General features: G+C 55.3%; 2 protein-coding genes across 3 annotated transcripts in view; one reads left to right on the top strand and one right to left on the bottom strand.

Annotated features, from left to right (window-relative positions):
- The window catches only part of STAT1 (signal transducer and activator of transcription 1), a 35,003-nt gene extending 33,538 nt beyond the window's left edge, over window positions 1–1,465 (top strand). For both annotated transcript variants that reach the window (XM_081095411.1, XM_081095410.1), the window contains exon 24: window positions 412–1,465. In XM_081095411.1, the coding sequence (XP_080951537.1) occupies window positions 412–426 (15 nt within the window). In that variant the 3' untranslated portion in view covers window positions 427–1,465. The remainder of the gene's footprint in view (window positions 1–411) is intronic.
- A 2,536-nt stretch (window positions 1,466–4,001) lies between these two features.
- The window catches only part of GLS (glutaminase), a gene marked incomplete at its 5' end in the record, with an annotated part of 68,708 nt that continues 55,139 nt past the window's right edge, over window positions 4,002–17,570 (bottom strand). Inside the window, 4 exons of the mRNA XM_081095412.1 lie at window positions 4,002–7,223; window positions 10,185–10,248; window positions 10,334–10,410; window positions 11,417–11,478. Of these exons, the coding sequence (XP_080951538.1) occupies window positions 7,067–7,223; window positions 10,185–10,248; window positions 10,334–10,410; window positions 11,417–11,478 (360 nt within the window). The 3' untranslated portion in view covers window positions 4,002–7,066. The remainder of the gene's footprint in view (window positions 7,224–10,184; window positions 10,249–10,333; window positions 10,411–11,416; window positions 11,479–17,570) is intronic.

The following is a 17,570-nucleotide window of genomic DNA, read 5'->3' as shown; positions in this document are numbered from 1 at the left end:
CAGGCCGCTGAGCAGGAGACAGGGGTTCCCACGGGTCCTTCTGCTCTCCCCACACCTGAGAGAGTCGTGTCTTATTCCTGCTGAGCGGCCTGTAGGCACATCCACCGTTTCCCCATGTCCCTCCCTGGTTTGCAGGAGCAGATTTGCTGGTTGCATAACAGCCGGAAGCTTTGTGCAGCCGGGATGGGTGGCCAGGCCTAAGCCACCAGCTGCAGAGCACTAATCCGTCAGCTTAGGGGATGGGAAGGTCTCCGTGTGTCCGGGAGGGAGCCCTGCTGACAGCCTCTAGACCACGGCTGTGTGCTGCTAGAATCGTCCTCCTGCTTCTTTGTTAACAGACAGTGTGAAAGCTGTGAGCCTGCCCTGCACCGGGCCGTGCACTAAACCGACGTACGTTTCCTCTCTCCACAGATGAACGCAGTATAGAGCACGAGCTTTCTCGTCTCCTCTGCCGACACCTGTCCCTCCGCCTGTGCTCCCTCCTGCTGTTCTGTCCTCGCATCCGCTTCTAGGGAAAGGGAAGAAAGGCCCACAGTGTGCTGCAGCCTGTTGGTAGCAAGTGGATTCCCCCTAATTCAGACACCTGTTACCCTGCAGGGCTGCATGCGTCTCATTAAAGGTAAAAGGGAGAGGCCCTCTCCATGGAGTGGAGCGAGCGGGGCTACACAAAGCAGTCAGGACTCCCCGGGTGAGAGTGGGAAGGGGAGGCGTCGGCAGCACCCAGCAGTGCCACTCGCCAAGCCAGGGCCAGCCCGCGCGTCGGGACAGACCCTGCTGGCTTAGGGGATTCTGGCTGATCCTCTTCTGGAGAATTCGTGTTTGTTTTCTCTGCCTTAAATATGGCTGGAAGTTTTCCCTGGTTTCCCTAGGAAACAGTTCAGAGCTAAGTTTATCTAGAATTGCATCACCTCCTAACAGAGGCAGCCATCTGAACCTGTGTTCTGTATTTTATCATAACGCCCACACTAGCCACTCACAGCCAAAGACAAATTCTCCCTCGGGAGGATTCGCTTTGCTGCCACGGTGATGGTTCTGGCTAACACCAGTGGAAGGCAGCACATCCCCACATTCGGGAGTCGTGTTTGCTGTGTAAGCGTGAGTGTCCACAGCGGAAGACGCTGCCTCCAGCGCGGCCGCTGCCAGTTCGATCGCCTTCACGCTCTATCCGGGCACAGCCGTTCCCGGCCGCTCAAGCCAGACCTGATATTCTTTCAAAGTGGAGAGTAATCGGGGGTAGATGGACGCAGAAGCTCAGTTCCTGTTTCTTAATGGATTAGCTTGTCTTTATTGTTATTCGCTGGTATTTCACCTCCTAGTCATAACATTTTCAAATTGAGGAAGAAAGAATGTAACTGGCCAGTCGTTACCCAGAGGTAGTCTGAGAATCAAACCCTTGAAAGCTCGTGCTGTGTAACCGCGTGGACAATGGCTTCTTTCCACTGATAAAGTGTTTTTCTGAAAAAGGCATTTGCAAATGGTCCCACCGTCTGTCCGTGCTTCTCCCAGACCCGTTCTGACTGGTGGCCTTTGTGGCGTGTGTGTGTTACGTTACGTGCCTTCTTCCTTCCCTAGTTCTGACACAGAGGTCGTGTGTGGGGGTCGGGTTTGACACGGTTCTTCGCAGCCTGCTGTCCTCGTAGCTGCGTCTGTGCTCCCGCCGTCGCCGTCACTGTGTCACTAGTCACTGAGCAATGCGGTGCTTTTTGGGTGGGGATGGGGTTTGCTTGACGTCTGCTCTGAGTTAAAGCTGACGCCTCCCGATTGCACTGAATGCACGGGCACCTGGTCCTTTGGACTGAGCACCAGCCACGGCTCCTCTCCCTTCACACCTGAGGCGGCGGCAGCCTGGCTGGGTGTGCGTGGACTTTGTAAACTGAAAGGATAAAGGAACAAAGACTTCAGCCAACCCTTGCTTCTCCTTGCCGTGCTCCCCTCTCTGGCGTGCGTTCTGCCCGTGAGCGTCTGGGTGGCTTCATCGCACGCACTGGCCGAGGGACTGCTCGCTTCTCAGGGAGCGCTCAGTGCCAGCGCCGGTCTCACTGACAGCATTCGGTGCGAAGATCTGACACGTTACGGGCATTACGTGTAGGTTTGGTGTTTTCTCATTTTTTTAAACTTACAATTAAACTTAAAAATATATTTCCTTTTTGGGGGGGTGGGGTCAGAGATCTGGGTAAGTTTATTTTACTTTTCTTGTTCTTGCTGCTGTTGTTTTTCATAGAACAATGATCAGTCCTTTAAAACAGGGGTGGGGAACGTCTGCCCCGTGAGCTGTATAAGGCCCTTTGGTCTGGCCCTGCCAAGGCATGAGGGGTAAGCTAATTACATATTTGACCAAATAGAGCAGGCTAATTTTTAAAAATATATTTCTATTTAACTCGAGTGGGAGAGGGAGAGAGAGAAACATCCATGATGAGAGAGAATCATTGACCGGCTATCTCCCGTGCACCCCCTACTGGGGACCGAGCCCACAACACGGCCTGTGCCCTTGACCGGAACTGAACCCGGGACCCTTCAGTCTGCAGGCTGATGCTCTATCCACGGAGCCACAGCAGCCAGGGCAGCAGGCTACTACTTTTTAAGTTGATACTTTTGTTTGGCCCGAGAATGACGTTATAAATATCCAGTGGCCCCTGGCAGGAAAAAGGCCCCCCCCCGCCACTGCTTTAAAATGAGATTAACAGCATCGTCTTGCTCAGCCTTGTGCCTCCTCCCCCGCTCGCCATCAGGTCCGAGGCGGTCCGTGGCCGCGGTCAGAGAGGACACGTGAGAAAGGCTGTGGTGGGCGCCCTAAAGAGCACATGAGTCCCGTGGCCTTGCGACCACAGCTGCCCCCTGTGCACAAATAACGAGGCCCTTGTTCTAAACGAACGTCGGTGCTGCTGACACGGCTTCACGCTGAAGTGCCTGTCAAGTGGGGCTCTGCTCGTCTCCGTCTGACTCCCACCCCCCGCGACCGGGAGCTGTTGCTGGGACGTCACTGCCCCCGTGCGGAAAGGTGCCTTCCCCACGGTGCTCTCAGATAGAGGCACGGGTGCTGGGGAGTCGGGCGAGGACGGGCAGCGACTTCACGCTGTGGGAGGGCGTCGGGCAGCAGCGGTTCCGAAGCCAGACGAGCACCATGACCCACAGCCTCCCTCTCCCTCTGTCCCTGCAGGACTCACACGCAGGGGACCCTGCGGGGAACGGAGCCAGTGCCGCTGCCAGGGTCCGCGTGTTCTCACACAGTCGGTCACATGGGAGTCACGAGTAGAGGTGGCTCAGGGGGGTGTAGGGTGATCCGTGTGGTGTCTGGGCCGTGTTCCGTCCGCTTCCAGGTGGCACCTGGGGGAAATGCCTCCTCACTGGGGAAGAGGGCTGCCCGGGATGGAAGGACCTAGATCTTGCTACTTACCTGGCGTTAACCGCGTTAAGTCTGCCTGCTGGCTGCCAGCGAGCGTGGAAGAGGAAGTCTTGTGGAACGGAGTGCTTCACTCGCCTCTGGCCATCCCAGAAAGTGAGAAAAGCCAGGGACTGTTTCCAGAATCCTGGCGCCCGTGTGAGACCTGGCGCTGCCCCCGCAGGTAGGGCATTTCCTCGAATGGCTGCCCTGGGTATTCGGTCGTTCACCGGTTCATCACACACCGAGCACCTGCCCCGAGCCAGCGCCCTGGGGTGGGAGACGCCGGGAACCAGTCGGAGAAGAGCCCGGCTGCGGGTGGGGGTGCTCTGAGGCCCTGGGCCATCGCTCAGGCACAGTCGTCTCACTCATCAAAGCGGGAGACAGACACAGCCCGAAGCTCCGAAACTGCAAATGTTCTATAAAAACGTGCACAATTTCAAGGAAACGGCCTTACAGTGGCTTCAGGGAACCGAAGGCGGCATTTGTGCCGAACCTCCTTCGACGAGGTCGTGTACTAGCAGCTCTTCCGTGAAACCGACCTAGGACTCACTCCGCCTTTGTGTCTCCCACACGGAGAAATGGAGCGTCTGATGTGACCCATTGAAGAAAGAGCCCCAGGCAAGCAGCTTAAACACGTTTATTAGGGTTAAATGGGTGCACAAAGCGTATAAAGGTGCTCGGAGGCACCTGCACAGAGAGCGCTCACACACCTGCCGTCACACACCTGCCGTCACACACCTGCCGTCACACACCTGCCGTCACTAGCTAAGCTCTGGGTCAACGCCGCTGCGCCCGCTGCGCCCGCTGCGCCCGGTGTGGTGTCTGCTCAGCCTCTCCCATTTCTTGTCCCAGAGGGAAGCGCCTTGAGCGGCTCTTGCTTCAGGACCGCTTGTTGGATTCACTCCCTAGCGGCCCTCACTGACCCTGGGGGTGGGGGTGGGGCAGCAGGGGCACACGGAGGCCGGGGCTCGGGCTCCGGAACAGAATCGAAACACCCAGTCTTTGCCCCTTTTAACAGCTGACTGAATTCTCTGACCTTCCCATCTGAACACACACGTGCCTTCCCAAGTCTCCTGCTGAACCCCGTCCTGTCCACCTAACTGTAACGGCCCCCCGCCCGCCTTTGGTTTAAGTGCCGCCTCACACATTCCTGAGCTACTTGCGTACCATCTGGTCTGCGACTGCAGATTTACTCACTTCACTGTCAGGTCAGCAGGTGAGACCAGGAAGACTGCCCCGGCCCCCCACCCTCTCGCTTTCAGAGATCAAGTCCACACAGGGCTCTCACCTTCACCACCACGGTGCCCGCCCCTGACACCTTGCCCGGCGCCTGGCTCTCCGTGGGCATCAGGAATGGATCCGACCCGGCCAAGCGCGGCCTTGCCCAGGGCATGCCCACCCCAGGGCTGGCAGAGACCCCGTGGCTGTTTTTTTAAAAATTTCATTGTCATAGGTCTTTTTATACATGTGTTTATTACGCTGTGGAAAGCAACACTACCCGATTTCACTTAAAATAAATATTTCCCGACTTCAGAATACTTACAACTGAACAGTTACGATTAGTTCACTGTGGGAGGTTCTGGCGGCAAATACATTCATAGCTGAACAATCCCCAGGAAGAGTCTAAACCCAACAGGCCGTCACCCAGGCCCGGCCAGACAGACAGCAGCACCCCATGGCCGACCGCTCGCCCAGCTCCCCAGTTCAGGAGCGTGGGGGGCAGCACATTGCACCCGTGATGAGAGCACAGAGCCCAGAGAGCAAACAGCAGTGAGTACAAAGCTTGAGTAAACGTCACCAGAGCGCTCCCCTGGGCAGAGGAGCCTAACGTCAAACACAAAGATCTTTGGAGTATACAGGTGGCATCCATTAGCGGCACAGCCCAAAGCATTTAAACCGAAGGTACTCAGACTGTCAGCCTACAGCCAGCGGCCACAGCAGGAGCCAGTGTGCAGCGCACATAGCCTCATGGGTAGATAAGGGCACATTGAGCTAAACCACAAGATTTTACAAAATAGTCTTAATCAGAGAAAAGGTGAAGACTGCGTTAGGAAATAATAGCGAGAACCTCTTTTCATTAAAGAAAAGCGTCCGGGTCATCAGTAACCGTCCGCCACAGGAGCCGTCTGAGGGCTCCCTCAGCTCACAGCGCTGCTCCTGAAGTGGGGACCCCGCTGGTGTCGGGTGGGGGGTCTGCCCGGGGCAACGCTGCTCCCCGGCCGCCTGGCTCCACGGGCTCCGCTGGAGGCCCGCCGCCTCATTCCCACAGACACACGGGCCGGCCTTGTGCTGGCGGCTCAGTCCGCCACGGCCACGGCCACGGCCACATGTCCTCAAGGACGCGCTGTCAGGGAGCGGGCGGGGCCGAGCCACTAACTTAAAAATCGAAACACGTGGAGGCCGCTGGCGGGGTCAACGGGCCGTCAGGCACCATAAACCTCGGAAGCAGCGTGTTGCCCATAGAAAAGGGGAAGGGATTTGCCGTATTAATGTAGCCACTAGCTTTTCTGGGGTTGAGAGTTCTGCTCATTTCACTAAACAGCTTCGAAGAAGTCGAGGCGCATGTGTGTGCGTGTGTGTGTGTGTGTGCGTGTATGTGTGTGTGTGCACTTAATATCAGATATTCTCACTAATATACCCCTTCAAAGTATATGTGCAATTCCTTCCCCGAAAAATGCTGGGGCTCAATTTACAATGATTTGGCCTTGTTACACGCCGCAGTGCACCCAAGGGTCCGCTAGAGAATCAAGGAACCGCGTGACCTGGTGGACCCCACAGGGAACAGACCTCTCGGTGCAGCTTCTGCAGCGGTTCCCCTCGGACTCGGAGCGCTTCTCAAGTTACCCTGGAAGCTGAGAAATGTGGTCTGAGAGCCGCAGGAGCACACCCCCTCTGGGCGGGTCAGTGTGGCCAATGCGTACTCCGTTTGTCTGGCTCATCTATAGACAGGCAGCTCCTTACAGCTCACATGCCAGATCTGACGTGTGTGGAAACATGAGGACGGGCCTGCCACACCCCCTTGCCCAGCTAAAGGGCAGAGGCTGGGCAGAGGGGACGTAGAAAAAGGAAAAATTTCCAAAAGTAGTAGAACTCCATTGACACACATTTTTGGTCACCAAACATATCTTGAACAGATGCCCTGATAGTATGATCAGAGTTGGTCTATCCTACTCACAGCTGTTAACTATGATAATTCTTAAAGTCACATCATGAAGTGAGGGGGATGGGAGAAATCTTCAACACACAACCATAAGTGCAGGCAGTTGTTCAAACGCTCAGGCTAAGTATATGTGGAGTCCTGGAAATCACACTATTTTGCTTCTAAAGGCAGCCTCGCCCCTGTGGACAGGCTGTATATATAACAGCTTAATTTCTATTGATGCGTCAAACTGAAAGTCCACAAAACACAAGAATCATGAGGACCTCACGCGAAGCCAGCACTGGCACTACTTCTACATCGGATTCTACAGTGCACCAGGTCAACAGTGCTCACATTGTGGAGGGAGGTGGTTTTATTTCTATTTTGTCCCCAAGAGATCAGGTTTGTCCTGGGCGGACAGCGAGGAGACTGCCGGTAGCACGGCGCTGACCCACGCTGTAGGAGACACACCTAGAGGCAGAAAGACACACGCGCCATGATCAAGTCCACGTGACACAGGTACGTGACTGCGTGGGCGCCGGGCGTTACAAGAGGCCGTCGAGGTTCTTGTGCACCGTCTGGCTCTCCTTCCCGTCATCGGCGTCGCCCTGCGGCGTGTACTGGCCCTGGTACTCCTGCAGGATCTTGAACACGTCGTGGTGGCCGAAGTGCAGCGCCTCGTCCATGGGCGTGTTGTTCCACCTGGTGGGCAGCAACGGGATGGGGCGTGAGGCGCCTCTGGGCTCAGGGGCAGGGAAGGGCCATGCCAGCTCAGCCCTGCGACCAGCAACCACCAGTGGGAGGAATAAACAGAAGGGGCTTGTGGTTCAAAAAGCGGCCTGGGGGGCAGCCTGGGGCCCGGGGAGGAGGAGGACAGGATGTCTCCGGAGGGGAAGCGGCCTGGGGGGGGGGGGGAGGAGGAGGACAGGATGTCTCGGAGGGGAAGGGCCTGGGGGGCAGCCTGGGGGGGGGGAGGACAGGATGTCTCGGAGGGGAAGGGCCTGGGGGGCAGCCTGGGGCCAGGGGAGGAGGAGGACAGGATGTAGGTGCCTCCGCAGGGGAAGTCCTGGTGCTGGCGGACACAGGAGACTCCTGACCGAGCTGGGACTGCCTGAAAAGCTCAAGGGCGCTCGCTCTCAATAAAAAGTCCCAAGAAAAAGCAGGTTTGTGGCATCCACGCCCCAGCCTTTGCCAGGAAAATTACGTTCCTATTCATTAGAATCGCAGTGAATCTCAAAGGCCTGGAAATAACCGCGACCTCATCAGGGCGCAAGCACACGTTGCAGAAGCTCGACCCCGAGGAATGGGCGTGCTCCTCTCTGGTGAAGGTGGGACCCAGGGCCACCCCTGCCCGCCCGCCGTGTTGCTGGGGCTGTGCTCCGAGGGTGACGGGGGAAGACCGACGAGGAGATGACATGAAGAGTGGCCAGCAGTGGTGAACCAGCTCACTGGCCTTTTAAGAAATGAGGCTGACGGTGACACACAACCCAAGGAAGGGACAGAGGGTGACCGCTGGCCCCCTAGCACCTCACAGACGATGAAGCCCCCCTTCCTCCTCACTCATGTCGCTGGTCCTTGGCCGCCAGGCGCTCGGGCTCATGCCACTTGCCACCTTCTGGCTCCCCTTCCTTCAGTTTCCTCCATCTCTGTCCTTAACCTTTCACCTTCTGAGGGAGGCCACCATATGGACCCACAAGGTTTTGTATGTACAGTTTCACTTGAAAAGTATTTCTGGATAAAGTTGGTAACCTGTTCTTAATTTTTAAAATCAGGTAAGTAACATTTTACATGTATTTTCCCCCGCAAAAGTCCCCAGCTGAATTAAGTTGCTTTTACTTCTTTACTGGCCTTCATTTACTTAGGGAGTCGGTGGCCTTACATGGGAGGTGAGGACAGTTTTCAGTCCCCTGTCTTTCTGGGGGGCGGGGGGGGGGGGTTGAATGTTAACTGCAAGTTACCTTTTTTACAACTTTTTCCATGAAATAATGCAAAATATCAACTTTACAGAATACACTAAATTTGCTCAAGCCTATTCTTCAAGTGGAGGTGATGCTGACTATGAAACAGAAGAAAGAATTGTCTTGGTTTAAATTACAATCTCAAATAGTTGAATACCTAGTAGTTATTTGCTTAGCTAACCTTTGCTATCAGATGGGTACTTCACTTCCACATTCCTACTGGCCAATTAGGACAAAAAACCCACAACACACCCCAATCCTTAAATACGCAAGCACAGTAGGTATCTCCACATGTGGTGAGTAATGTGGTTGGGATTATAAATAGAGTGAGAGGAGCGCTGTTCAGTTTCTTGCTAAGGAAAGAGCCAGAGTGGGCGTCACGTCTGGGGATAAAAGGGAGGGTTGTCCCAGCGTGAGGTTTTAGGATGCTGCTAATAAAGGTATGGCCTTAGAGAACCAATGTGTTACCACACTGACAAAGTTGCTCACAGTTTTCAGACACGGACTCCATAACTTTCCTGCATTTCTTGCAAGCTGACCTAATAAAAGCTAAACCTCTAATTTAAAAAAGTAAAACCTTAACTAGAGAATAACCAACATGCTCCAAACTTAATATAGTCCTCAGCTACCCAATCCACACTCATTAACATCCAATCTCTCCGAGTATTTCTCTCCTTCCATTCTTCTAAACCTTTATTCTCCTTCCTCACTGACTCATGGGTCAGAAGACAGGGTAGCAAAATGGATAACAAGACTCTGATGTATGCTGTCTACAAGGGATCTACCTCAGTGAAAAATACAGATTGCAAGTAAAGGGATGGAAAAAACATTCCATACAAAGGGGAAAAAAAGCTGGGGTAGAAATACTCATATCAGACAAACTACACTTTAACAACAAGGCGAAAAGGCTGTGAGAAGAGACAGGCACTGCATGATGATGAAGGGATCAATCCAACAGGACGTAACCCTTGTAGACACTGGGGCACCTAAGTCCGTAAGCACGCGTGCAGTTCTACCGTGTGTGAGCGCATGAGCACGCGTGCAGTTCTACCATGTGTGAGCGCATGAGCACGCGTGCAGTTCTGACGTGCGAGTGCGTGGGGAGAGCTCGAGCAGCTACACGCGCTGCACTTCTCCTGGGCCTTCCTCTGGACACGCTTCCTGCAGGATGAGGGGCAGTCTGCCATGTGGGCCGAGAGGGAGAGGAGAGGAGCGAACTGTGTTCCAGCCTCGTCTCCCCAGAGCACGGACTGAAGTCCCACTTCCTCGAAGCCTCCGAGAGGGACTTGGGCCAATGGGGCATTTCGGAAACCCCGTCCGCTCGCTGGGGGCTCCAGAGCAGCAGCATGCATACACGCTGTCAGTGCGTGCCTGTCCGTGTCTCGGCTACCCCGTGTCGCTGAAAACCCCTAAGGACACAGTTCCTACTTCCTCTTTCCAAGGGCAAACAGCTGTTCCCTTCCTACATGTGCTGACCACACTCACACTGACGTGAAAAATGCTGGACAAGAGACCATCTTTGGGTAAGAAACAGAACGGGGGAGAGAGGACCCTCTCCCCAGCAGACACGGTTTGGTGTTGCCTTTAGAAGGCACGACCCCGAGTTCAAGCACGCCTCCCACATGCACCTGGTGGGCTTAAACACGCCACCCTTAACTAGCGCACCCCGGGCCTGCCACGGTGTTAGAAGGCCTGTTGGGCTCACCTGTCCTTGGGGAAAGGGTTGACTTTGCAGGCTTCCAGCAAAAATTTCACGACTTCAACGTGACCTGTATCCAACACAAAGCAGGCAGAGTTGAGTGCCGAGTCGAGGCCGAGTCTGAAAAACAAGTGGCCGCGGGGCCACGTCCTTACCCTCGGCGGCAGCCACGTGGAGGGCCGTTCTGGAGTCATAGTCCCGCTGCTCCATGTCCATGGCCGACAGGGCGAATCTGAAAATGTGGAGGCACAGCTCTTCACTGTGTGTTTACAAAATATTACACTCACACAGCATCACACCCTGGGTTCGGGCTAAGGTCCTGGAGGCAGGGCCCTCCACCCGGCTCATCACCCGGAGCTCGAGGCCCGGTCCCGCTGGGACCGGCGTCCTGGCCACGGCCACCTCGCCCCCTTCCTCAGCTTTGCTCTCGTTGGGTAAGAGGAAGCGTTCGCCCTCTGCACAGGGTGAGCGTCACTCCAGTTACTCAAACTCAAGGACAGTGACACCACCATGCGAAGTGTGCGCTTCAGCGGGCAAGCAACTAGCGCCTCACTCAGAGTTCCCCCAGCTCCCACTCCACAGCTTACGGGCCACAGAGCGCCAGAACCAGCCACCTTATTTTTCTTAAACGTCTCTGGAGAGCACATTTGTATTGGGATGTAATTCACATGTAACTTGATGTACGTTTAAGGTGTACATGTGTCGCATACATTTATATATTGCAATATAAATACCAGCGAAGTGCTGGCTAGCTAACACCTGGCGGCCCACATCATTGTCTTCGTGGTGAGACATGAAGACCAGTCTCCTAGCCACTCTGAAGTGCACGGTACAGCACTGACACGAGGACTGACAGACTCTAAAGATGGAGTTAAGCACAGACTTGATCACACTGGAGTTGCTGCTCTACACAAAAGACCTGATGTTAGATACGCAGTGCCGTGCGGCCTGTTTACTGCCCCTCCCTCCCCCTCCGGCCAGAGATGGGTGGCGGGTGCCTGGGGCTGGAGAAGGTCCCGCTACCACTTAGGACAAGAGGGGCCTGGGCTTTGCTGGAGGCAGGAAGGGAGGAGACTGCACAGCAAGCCGAGTGCCCTGGGAGCGGGCATTTAATACATTAGTTCGGGTCCTTTATATTAGAGGGCATGCAAGTGAGGCTTGGCCTTCAGACGGCCATGTGCCCAGAAGCTGCTTCACGGACATCTGTGCGCCGCTCGCCAGCCCTCCCGGGAACATACCTCCGAAGTGCAGACACGTCTCCCGTGTAGGCTGCAAACAAGAGGTTTATCACCGACTTCACCTGAGGAGACAGGAAAAGTCAGGTTTCACGGGGGAGACAGAATGGAATGGGCAGCCGGGGTTCCTGCGAGCTGGGGACTCTCCATCCGGTCGCCCAGTTGCCCCAGCTGCAGCACGTCCACACCTACGGCAGGCACGGGCGTTACTTTCCTGTTTCACTAGAGGATTCTGGGAAATTCAACACTAAAGATTAGATGCGGGAGGGAAGGGATGGACTGATGTCACCTGGCGCAGAAGGACGCAGACTTGTAACCTGCGTGTGAAACACATGGCTGGGCCTCTGAAGTGTGCTCAGGACCCTTCTCCCTGCGTGTCCAGGACTGTGAGCTGACCGTGCGCACAGCATTCACGTTCCATCATGACTGAAAACGAAGGCATGCCCGACCAGCATCGAGGCCCTGCCCCAGTCACCGTCTCCCCATCGCCATCGCCGGCTCCTCTCAGACCTTCAGAGGCTGCGCTCAGCACGAGGCCCCGGGGCCGCGGACGAGGCTGTCACGGGAAGACGGTCTATCCGCCAGCCCAGCGGCTCAGCCCCACACCGCTCTCCGGTGGCGGACCCTCCCCAAACAGCAGGTCCCTGCGGTTGACAACACCCACCGTCTTGCCTTACGATAAGGACAAGGCTGGTTTAACCCAGAGGCCTCTGGGTTTCCTCAGCCTTCATGCAGCCTTTAGCCAGCCCTGGTTTTCAGAAACTAAATTACTGAACGTACACTATTTGTAAATACTTCGTAAATTCCCACTTTTATCTTATACTTTGCAACTTCAGCAACTGATACTGGACTTAATGGTGGAAGAGAGAAGTTTAAGGGGAGGGGTGGAAAGTAACCCAGCTATCCACAGACAAAGCCACAGCCCTGGGGACTCTTCCGAGATTTTAACCTGAGCCCGGCCAGTGTGGCTCAGTGTTTGGGCGTTGACCTATGAACCACGAGGTCAGGGCTTGAGTCCTGGCCAGGGCACATGGCCGAGTTGCGGGCTTGATGCCCAATGTGGGGCGTGCAGGAGGCAGCTGATCCGTGATTCTCTTTCATCATGGATGTTTCTATCTCTCCCTCTCCCTTCCTCTCTGAAATCAATAAAATTATATTTATTCAATCTTTTTATTTAAAAATGGCACACCTCCCCGCAGGCTGCCACCCGGGCTCTGAAAGCCCACATCCGACCGCCTGCTGGACGCTGCCTCCAGGGTGTTTATCAGGTGTCTCCGACTTCCACCGCCTCCCCCACCCCACCTCGTAGCTCCTCTCCCGGCGCCCCCACATGGAAGGGCACCGCTCCCCGTGGCCCAGGCTGCTGCCCGGCTGCACTGAGGAGCGCGGGGCGGGTCCCTCCCACGGCTGTGCGAGGGCCTGCTTCCCTCAGAGGCAGGACGAGCTCTCTCTAAGGGACACCACCCCCCGCAGACCTGGAGGCGTCCCTGACTCTGCCTCACAGCCCACATCAGCCTCATCGACAAACAGGCTCCACCTCCAGTGTGCTCAGCACCCACTTCTCACCCCTCTCGACTGCGCCCTATCCCCCCGGGGATGCGACAGCCTCTGGCTCTCATCAGGCTCTCACCGCATCACCACGTGTGGGTCAGCGGGGCTGCCGCCCGGGGGGTGTGTCCCAGAGCCCGGGCCTGCCGTCTAGGTGCGCGCAGGTGCTCTGTGATGTCTGCACAACGAAATCACCCCGCGACACATTTTCCAGACCGTACCCCTCGTGAGGCGGCCCGTGGCTGTATACCTCTGTTCAATTCCGCTGCCACAAGCAGGTTTTTATTTTTAAAATTTTTTAAGATATATTTTTATTGATTTCAGAGAGGAAGGGAGAGGGTGAGGGAGATAGAAACATCAGTGATGAGAATCATGGATCGGCTGCCTTCTGCACGCCCCACGCTGGGGATGGAGCCCACAACCCGGGCCTGTGCCCTGACAGGGAATGGAACCGTGACCCCCTGGTTCACAGGCTGATGCTCACCACGGAGCCACGCCGGCTGAGCACACAAGCAGCTTTTAAAACAGACATCGTGGCACTCCTGGTGGCTCTCCATCACACCCCGGACAGAAGGCGAACCCTCACCGTGGCTTCAGGACTCTAACTGCTCCACTCCGGTCACACTTCTCCTTCCCCACCCTCTGCCCCGTGTGGCTCTGCCCGGCCAGGCAGATGTCCTGTTGGTCCCGGGCATCCAGGCCTGCCCCTGCTGCTGGGTGCTGTCCCCCAGGCGGTGAGGGGCTCCCCTCCCGCTGCCTGGTCTCACTCCCAGGCAGCTCTAAAGCACTGCCCCCTTCTTCATCACTCTAGCCCAGCGGTTCTCAACCTGTGGGTCGAGACCCCTTTGGGGGTCTAATGACCCTTTCATAGGGGTCGCCTAAGACCCTCGGAAAACACATATATAATTACATATTGTTTTTGTGATTAATCACTGTGCTTTCATTATGTTCAATTTGTAACAATGAAATTGGGGGTCACCACAACATGAGGAACTGTATTAAAGGGTCGCGGCGTTAGGAAGGTTGAGAACCACTGCTCTAGCCCCTTCCTTGCTTTCTCTCCTCGGGGCTCCGGGCACTTGGCTTTAGGTAGTTACCCCCGTTCCATGTCCCTTCCCGCTCAACGCAAGCTCCGTCTGGGCAGAGACTGCGCATTGCTCTTCCCACATGACCCGCGTGGCTCCCCTTCTAATAGATGCTCATGAAATGGTTGGCTCACTCAAGTCAACACATCGCACACCTTACGCTCAGTTAGTTGTCGACTACATCTCAATGTAAAAAAGTGTGTTCACTAAACATTTTCTCCCAAGTTATCAAATATTCAAATTGTTAGCACCGCCTGGGGATTCCGTTAGAGTCATGATTAATTCTACCTCCCCTAACCCTCAAACAGCGCTACCCAATTCATCCGCTTCTCCTCCCGGGGCCCTGCGTCTAGTCCTCCTTCCACCCTCCACACACTCCCTACCGTCTTCACAAAACACTGCTCAGATCACTACCGTTCTCAGCAAGGGGTGTCAACACATCCCCGAATCATTCCTGATAGGACTCCTCAGCCTGCTGCCTCTTCTCTCCCCCCCGGCAGAACACGGTCCTACTTCTGCCCTTGTTCTTGTCTTGTCTGCACCCCTCTCTCCCTCTGGGAGCACCTAGGCTCCTGGTCAATCTCTCCATTCCCTCCGGCCGGCTCGCAAGACTCGGGGAGCCCCCGGGCTGCCACGCCTCCTCATGGCTCTCACCCAGCATTCACGGCCCACACTGTCCACGTGGTGCTCAGAGCCATCAAGTAGATACCCTCTTCCCAATACAGCCCTGAGTGTCTCTTCTGCTCCTCCCCGGCCACAGTACATGCTAATTCTTCCCTGAAATCACAGTTCCTCCCCGAATTTCTCACTGCAATGCTATTCTCAGCCCCTCCCTGTGAGCCCCAGGCCAGTCTCCTACATCAGAAGCCATTCCTTGCTCCTACATGTGCTTCTGATGGACGGCACCAGCCCACACACGCATCTCACCCCGGAATTCCGACAGGCACGGCATGAATGTTAGCCTTAAACCCACAGTTCCCATTCTTCACAGCGTTTATCGGCAGTAAGTCCTTGGCCTGTTTGTGACTGTATGCGCACACCTACACCTTTTCCACTTTCTGAACTTAGACCAAGCTCACTGGAAGAGATTTTATTACATATAGCATGTATCACCAATTATTCAATATTTCCAAAGTTCTAAGAGCACATTCCTTATTAATAAAGCCCATGAAAGGCTGATTTGGGAATATAAGCAGGTCACTGGGAGGATACTAATACTTTATTCATAAGCATGCTTCAGTTCAGGGAGATAAATGTAAAAGGAGAATGGCAGAAAAATACCATGCGCTTTAGAAGGCGCTGCGGCTAACCGGGGGTGGGAGAAACCGTTAGCTTGTCTTACAAAGCACACACATTGAACGTAACATGGGGGTTCGGGAGTCTTCCCATGACAACGGAGGGCTGCACGGGGTGCGCTTAGTCCGGGCCAGAAGACACACAGGGAGGGCACAGCACGGCGCCCCTGAACTGAGCCACAGCCACCTCTCGGAGGGTCGAACCTCCGCGCCAGGAGTGGGCGGCTGGGACCAGGGAACTGGCAGTGCTGGGACCGCAGTGAGTCCCCACTGACATCCCCGACGCCAGGGCACGCCCTCTGCCACGAGGCCCACGAAAACCACATGGGGGAGGGGTGGGGGGGGCCCTACAGAGGACTCACCCAGTGCCAAGTTGACGGGCAAAGGAGGGAGTGTGCTAACCATTGCTCTGCCCGCCCCTCCCTCCCCAGTGCACACTGATTAGGTGAGCTTTAAAACACCTGTCAGGAAGACCAGGGTCTGGCAAGCAATGGGTTAACAGCAGCTGCCAGCAGGCCAGCCTGTTCTGATGACTCACTCTTGTGTGAGGACAGGGCTTCCGCAGCCTGTAAGTGCTCTTGGCTTCCGGGGTGCCTCTCGGCTTGTGGGAGCCCCTCCATAGCAGAGGAGCTGCACTTGGGCAGGGGCCACGGGCGCCTATAAACGCTGTCAGCTCTCCCGCTGCGGCAGTTCCCAGCTGCCGCCTTCCCCTATCAGATCTCCCCCAGCCTGAGCCAGCGGCCTTATCTGGGCCTTATCTGAGCTTATCGTAAGTCACGATGACGGAGGACAGCAGGGTCACAGTTCCCAAGGTCGCTGCCCTGCGCACCTGGGGCAGCAGAGCCGCCCTTTTCCAGGCAGACGAGCGGCTCCTGTTTCCAGCCCGGGCGTATCTGTTGCCGGGAAAGAGATACTCATCTGTTACAGATGATTTTTGTTAAAAAGCTTCACTACAACGGGCCCGTTAGAGCCTTCTCTCACAGACACTGTTCACCAGGCCAGGTCAGAACCCGCCAGCCTGTGCAGCGCAGCCGAAGGTCATGTTTATTGTCAGCGAGCGGCACGGGGGTAACTAGACGCCTGTGACCACAGGTGTTTTCCCTTTCCTGCCCACTGAGCCGACTTCCTGCTCCCGGGGCGAGGAACACGAGACGAGAGTGCTTGGGTGGTCCACGGCCTAAGATCGGCGTGAGGCCACGTCCCTACTCGTCCTGGCGATTCACTCAGACACTATTGTTCATATGCGACAAAGTGAATCCACACAGACACGATTGGGGATCAGAGACATTCCTGAGGGAGCAACAGTTTGGCAATTTCATGACCACATTTCGGAATTTTTACACCAACGCAGGTTCTCACTTGGTCGTTTTAACAGAGTGTCAGTCAGTTGTACTCTGAACGGGAATGCAGACACTTCATCTATAAAATGCAACCTTAGACGTGTCAGCTCCAAACACTATATTCTGCTCTTGATTAGCTAAGTAATAAATCTCGTAAGCATACCATTTTCAAAATTTCCCAATGAAATAACTTCTTAAACTAAGTCACAATTATATCAAAGAAATCTGACAACCCATGTTGACAAGAAGTGATTATATTTTATTGACAACCAAGTGGCTAATATGAAACACCTGCTCTGCCTGGACTAAGCCCAGTGCTTTAAGAATGGTCATCCCTGGTCCTATCATAAAAGGCCGGACAGGGAAGGACAGCACGCTCAACACCTGAGCCGGGCGACGCCGCTGCGAGGGCAGGCGCGGGCCCCAGCAGCTGTCAGAGGCCGGGCTCGGCCTCCAGACCAGGATCCAGGGTCTACGGGGCCGAGACTCCTAAGAAAACCTGAGCTGGGACTTCAATACCATCCCAAGGCTACAACTTGAGATGGGAAACCAGAAACGGCCACAGAGAAACAAATTATAGAAAAATCAGAGACACCAATTTCCTCCTGAGCTGCTAACCAAGGGCGTGCTTTTACTGAAGAAAATGAAGGGAACAGAGCAGGTGGGGTGAAATATGAGCCTGGGGCCAAGGTGAGCGGCACGTGCTGGGCCTGGCAGCAGGTGAACAACTGATCTCAGAGGCTCCTGTTCCTCAGTGGAGAGTCTCCAAAGACGCCCACGGCTTGAGTGCACCCGCTTGTGAGAGCGAACAGCGACGTCTTTGTGTGGCCAGTGCTCCCTTCTAGAAGCAGCAGCTAATGGGGACACCGCGCTGCCCCTCCCAGCAGGC

Source organism: Myotis nattereri (assembly GCF_964212035.1).
Source record: "Myotis nattereri genome assembly, chromosome: 7".
NCBI lineage: Eukaryota > Metazoa > Chordata > Mammalia > Chiroptera > Vespertilionidae > Myotis > Myotis nattereri.
This window is presented reverse-complemented; position numbering and strand designations above follow the sequence as displayed.